Source organism: Periplaneta americana, chromosome 5 (genome assembly GCF_040183065.1).
Source record: "Periplaneta americana isolate PAMFEO1 chromosome 5, P.americana_PAMFEO1_priV1, whole genome shotgun sequence".
Classification (NCBI taxonomy): domain Eukaryota; kingdom Metazoa; phylum Arthropoda; class Insecta; order Blattodea; family Blattidae; genus Periplaneta; species Periplaneta americana.
This window is the reverse complement of record NC_091121.1, coordinates 184253720-184259719: the sequence shown is the minus strand read 5'-3', so window position 1 is coordinate 184259719 and position 6000 is coordinate 184253720. Positions and strand designations below refer to the sequence as shown.

Here is a 6000-nt window from a genome sequence, read left to right as displayed (position 1 = left end):
AATCTATTAATAGTTTCATGCATGGCTTCTAGAAGAGAATTCATTACTTTACAAAGGATTTTTTACTTACTAAATCCGATTGCAGAAATGGGAAGTGTGACAATCTCAGCAATGAAGCCATGGACATTGCTGGCTCCTGTAGCAAACAGTTTCACACTGAGGCTTGGCCCCCTCGTACGGAACAGCCTCCTCTCATTGCGGCCTCCAAACTCGATGCTGGCAATCACCTTGCTGGTGGTGTTGTATATGTCGCCATCATACAGGGTGATGCTGTCAGGTTTGCCTGGCTTGTTGGTCGAGTTGAACAAGTTGAACTGAAGCAATCTGCAAACACACTCAACATCTGTAATATCTGTGCTATTATTCTGTCTGGTTGTCTATAAGAAAATTTTCCAAGCTTCACTAAAGTATATTTGACTCTTATTGCCCAGGTATCGAACACGAGACCAAAATTTAAATTTTGCTACATGAAAACTACGCTACCCAAAACATATTTATGTCTTAGATGATCTATTGCATCCTCTATTTTCCTATTATATTTCTGAAAAAGCTCGTAAAACATTCTCCCTTCTGAAAAGACTAGCAGGAAAGAAATGGGGATGCTCTAGGAATACTTTGAACACTACATACAAAATGTTTATACAGCCAGTGCTGACGTACTGCGGAGAAATTTTAATTACTTCATCTTTCATAAACGAAATAGAACGTGTTCAAAACCAAGCTCTGAGGCTCATTACTGGTGGAATCAAAACAACTCCAATAGATTCTATGAGATTCCTCACTAATATTAACAGCATCAAAATGACAATAGAAGAAAAAGCACTGATTCAATATGAAAAACGTATCATATTACCAGGAAACAATTGGCTTCCTTTGCAGGAATAATCTACTCCCATAATAACTCCAGCGATGTGGGAAAAGTAAGATTGTCCATCTTGATTAAGTTCTCCTTCAGAAATTAAAAATTACGTTGCCAACAATGCTGGTATTACGAAAGACTACAAACAACAAATCATTATATAAGAATTACGCAAAGAGTATACACTAACCTGAAACCAAAGGGTTTAGTATGGTACACACTGTTGAAGATCTTGACGCAGTTGACAGGATTGTTGTCGTATCTGTAGTAGATGAGGACACGTTCCTCCAGCGTGATCATCTTGGTGGTGTCACACATGTCAATCATGCTGAATATGTGATAGGGGATGTGGACCTCTCGTAATGGGGTGAAGGAGCTCTCGCTGGATTCTCTGCCTTCACCAGTGAGAGAAACAGCTGAGATGCCAATACCAAGGCTGGATTCAATGCTGCAAATAGATTAATTAACCTCATTTAACACAAAAATAATCTTCATTTGAGGAATATCATTAATGCTGAGGTTTTTACAAATGTAATCTTCATCTTACGATCTTAACATCGTAAGATGAAGATTACATTTATAAAAGTTTCTTTCCACCCATAAGCAGTGCTGACTAGATCAGACGCTATGGACAGTACTCTATAACAGAGTCGCCAGTATGAAAGGATAATTCCGAGCCTTTGGCGTGAGACGAACTCGATAGCTCAGTGGTAGAGCGCCTGACCGGAGACCAGGAAGTCGCAGGTTCGATTCCCGCTCGAGGTTGTGAAAATTTTTCTTTCATACCATGGCATGATTGTGACTATAATAGTATTTAATTCATTCACTGAGGTTTTTCTTTCCCCTGCCGCAAATTACTCGTAGGTTATATTTTAACAGAATGTAGATGAAATAACAGCATCAGAAATGACATTTCTACGCACAGTTAGAAGCAACACAAAAGAAGATAAGACAAAGAAATACAGAAATCAGACACTACCTTAGACTATTTGCCATGATAGAGAGGATTTAAACTATAGACATAACCAGTGACGCCAACTTTTTAAAAACATTGGGTGGGCTCAAAAACTTGATCATAATTTCCAAAAGAATCTCATAAATCCTCTCTTTAATTATATTATTTTTCGTAATATTGACGTGACTACGGATAGTATAGACCTATACACTATACTGTAGAATGCTGAAATAACAAAATGGAGATCTAAGAACGACTTTGTAATGTATGTAGTTAGTATAAGGTCCAGGGACTATTTTGCATTTACTTGTAGGTAACATTTCTTTGGATTTTATATGAATACCAATTTCTTCCTTCACACTAGTAACTATATACAAAAAAAAAAAATCTTCACATTATCTTGTGAGTAGCTGTTCTTCACAATCCCAAGGGAAAAAATGGAACTCTCTGCATCATAATCCACAGTTAATTCCCGATTTACCACGCAAATCGTCTGTAGCTGCATTTAGATTGGCAACAGGCCATGATTGTTTGGCCAAACACCTGCATAGAATTGGAATATATCAGTCCCCTAACTGCCCATTGTGCAACTCAAACCAAGAAATGGATTCGGAACACCTCAAAATCTGTGCTTCATTGGCTGACCATGACAATATCTTTGAAAAATATTGGAGTGCAAGAGGTCAAATGACTTTGTCAAACGCCTGGCATTATAAAACAACAACAACAACATACATACAGTACTATCCTCTGATTGAGGTTCTGACTGATATGTACATCTATTACCAGGCAGTACATCTCACTTGACGATATGTGTCAGAGGAAGAACAATTGTTTGTATGCATCTGAAGTCTGAATAGTGTAATATGTAGCTAGTCAGCGATGTATGTATTGGAGAGGGAAAGGAACTGGACATCCTACCCCATTATCTCCTGGCTTAGTTGACTTATGAGGATCAGACCTGTCTTCCGACAGTTGACTAAACAACAACAACATACATACCTGTTGAACAGCAGCTGGGTGTTGTCCAGAGGTGAGATGAGGTTGATGCCATCAGAAGCACAGTGTGTGATGTTCATGTTGGAGATGGCAGGGGAGCGAGAGATGCTTTGGACTGCTGGCGACTTCTCGTTGTGGAGGATCCCTGCTCCCGTTACATTCACGTGTTCAATCACAGATTCTGCTCGACGAGTTGTCTGGTGTGTCACTACATCATGAATGCGGTGCTCGTACAGATTCTGTTCAAATTCACCGGCGGCAAACCTGAAAAAAAAAAAGGGTGGGGGGTTAAAAATGCAGGATATTCAAATCATTTCAGAGTTCTTAATATCAATTGGGAAGAGAGAATATTTTTAATTAAACTGAAATCAATTGACAATAACACAAATGTCAAAATTTTACAAAAATGATTCCACATCCATATATATAATTTTAACTGGTAATGAAAATTACGGGAAAATGGGTGAACAGATTTTAATAAATGACGCCTCATTTTGAAGCTTGGAACCCAAAGTTTTTTCAGAAAAATAGTAGTTTTCAGTGAAATATCAATTTTCCTACATCATTTCCCTATTTTCCAAACTCCATTTGTCGTCACTTTTGAGAAATAATGGCTTTAAGAATAAAACAAAACACACACTACAATAAACAATATTACACGAAGGCCATGACCTGCAGGATTGCTGACATATTTAGAGTTAAGATGGCGCGCCATGGCGTATAAAAAATAATTTACAGGTCTGATTCTCTGGTCTGTACTTTTCCGAGTACAGCTGTGTATTGGATATAAAGAACTACAAAACTTAAAAATGTTTAATGAGCTTATTACCATTAAAAATGAAATATTATTATAGTTAATACAATTATGTGAGTATACCTATTTGTCACTAATTACACACATTAATGCTATATTGATGATATGAAAGTGAAACCTTTTGAGGTTTTATGTAGGCCTAAGTAGACACAGAGAAAGAATATTTCAAATTAGATCTTCATTTCTATAATTTACTGAATAACAGCTACATATAATGTTACTGAAAACTATAAAACTTACGTAAGGTAACAATATTATTAAAAATGAAATATTTTTATAGTTATTAGTGTGATGTACATATTTATATGTGTTATTCTCTAATTTTCCTAGGTAGTAATGATTCATGTTTCCTATTTTAGCTGCATCTTGAAACTAAATCAAAATTAATTTCATATTTCTTTGTTTTAATCGAACCAGAAATTTTCTTAACGCTCACTTATAATTCGCAATGACCTGAAATAGCTACTGCATTACTCCTACATGAAAAACTCGCTGATCGTCCTAACATTGTTACTTGCGTTTTCGCATTGAAACTCAAGAACTGAAGACGGATAGGTTCAAGGAAAAGCATTTGGCATAAAAAAACATTCAGAAGGAGTAAGCTATGTTTCATTATTATGGAAGCAGGAAAGCAGAGGTTGTACTAATACTCAACTCCATCAATATTGACAAGCGCTCGAATTCCAACTGCCATTCACCGGCAGAGATAAAATCCGAGATCTGTATGTTGATTAGTTTGATTGCATTTGAGTGGTTTGTTTTCAATATCCACAGATATATCAAATTAAGATTTTTATGAACTCCATAAGACTGACAGTGTGAAGATTCCATCTCTGAAGTACATACGAGGCTGAAGTATTTACCCCCAAATACAGGTCTATAAGAAAGTCCTGTGAAGTTTCTAAGGAAGATTTGTTTTAAAATTTCTCTGTTATTGCTAATTTCGCGTTGTTATTTTAAATTTATGTATGTGCAACCTTGGCTTAAGATAATAAACACGATATGCATCACTTTCAGCATCAATTTTTAGTGTTCACAATTAATATGGATTTTAATATAGGGCTGCATTAGTTTGTTGGCAGAACGAAATAGTGCCTTCTTCATTGTTCTATATACACTTTTAACACTTATTTTCTAATTTATATATCTTCTCACCATTCATGAGCTGCCACAAGGGACAAAGAGTACTTAACCATAGAAATTTTTACAAGTTCATGAAAAACTATTGATTTTGTTTTAACAATGAAATTCCTACAAATAATTTCCAGCAATAATTTTTTTTTCTTTTTTTTTTAGATTAGTGAAAATATATATATTTTTAGAAAGGTAAGTGTTACAAAAAAGTAAAGAATGCTACTGAACTTAGTTTGATTTCGAATATAGGTGATTCTTCAGGAGAGCAATTGATCCTTTCAATGCAGCTAAGGTTACAATCGGAATAATAGATGTAGGTATTCCAAGCCTCTTAAACACATCTTTCATGAAGAGAGTAGCGGTACCTCTTGCTCCAACCAGAAGTCCGATTACTTCAAGCTCTTTTAGCTGGTATTTTTTGAGGTAATAGGGAATGGTAGGATTGTAGATATTCTTTTTTTCATTATCCACTTCTGCTGGCTGTTCCTCATCCGTTTCGAAATGCACAGTGGGATCAATTATGTATTCAGATCTTGTAGATTCCTTGAAAGCTATTATATCTATGCGCCGTGTATTGCCAGTGATGGAAAGACCATGTACTTCTTCAAAGATGTTGTAATCGGCATGTTTAAGGGCAGTGGTTATAATTGATCGTACTTGGTTAATCACTGATTAACTTTTGAACTTCTTTACTTATTAATATTTAGCAATTTCAAACAAAATTTGATAACACAATCTCAAGGGGAAAAAAATGGAACTCTCTGCATCATAATCCACAGTTAATTCCCGATTTGCCACGAAAATCATCAGTCCCCTAACTGCCCATTGTGCAACTCAAACCAAGAAATGGATTCGGAACACCTCAAAATCTGTGCTTCAGTGGCTGGTCATGATAATATCTTTGAAAAATATTGGAGTGCAAGAGATCAAATGACTTTATTGTCAAACGCCTGGCATTAGAAAACATCAAACAACATAGGTATTTAGCAATTTACCTGGCTGACTAGTTTCGAAGTGTTGTTCTTCATTGTCCCAAGCCTAGTGAAGATCTCGCGCAATCTTCTGGTTTCCTGTTGTGGTGGGGTGTGTTCATGATTGTGTCGAAAAGGGTGTGTGTTTTGAAATTGAGTTGAGTGTTCAGGATGTGCTGGGGTTGTGTTTTTGTAAGTTTGTAAATTTCATATTGTTCTCTAGTGTCAAGTTTCTGAATTTTTGACTGGATGTGTAGTATTTTCATGT

The 6000-nt window shown here is 36.0% G+C and overlaps 1 protein-coding gene across 1 annotated transcript in view; it reads right to left on the bottom strand.

The window, feature by feature from the left end:
- The window catches only part of bark (protein bark beetle), a 204866-nt gene that overhangs the window by 23303 nt on the left and 175563 nt on the right, over positions 1 to 6000 (bottom strand). Inside the window, exons 24-26 of the mRNA XM_069826860.1 lie at positions 2817 to 3077; positions 1050 to 1307; positions 71 to 324 (exon numbers count right to left, since the gene is read on the bottom strand). Of these exons, the coding sequence (XP_069682961.1) occupies positions 71 to 324; positions 1050 to 1307; positions 2817 to 3077 (773 nt within the window). The remainder of the gene's footprint in view (positions 1 to 70; positions 325 to 1049; positions 1308 to 2816; positions 3078 to 6000) is intronic.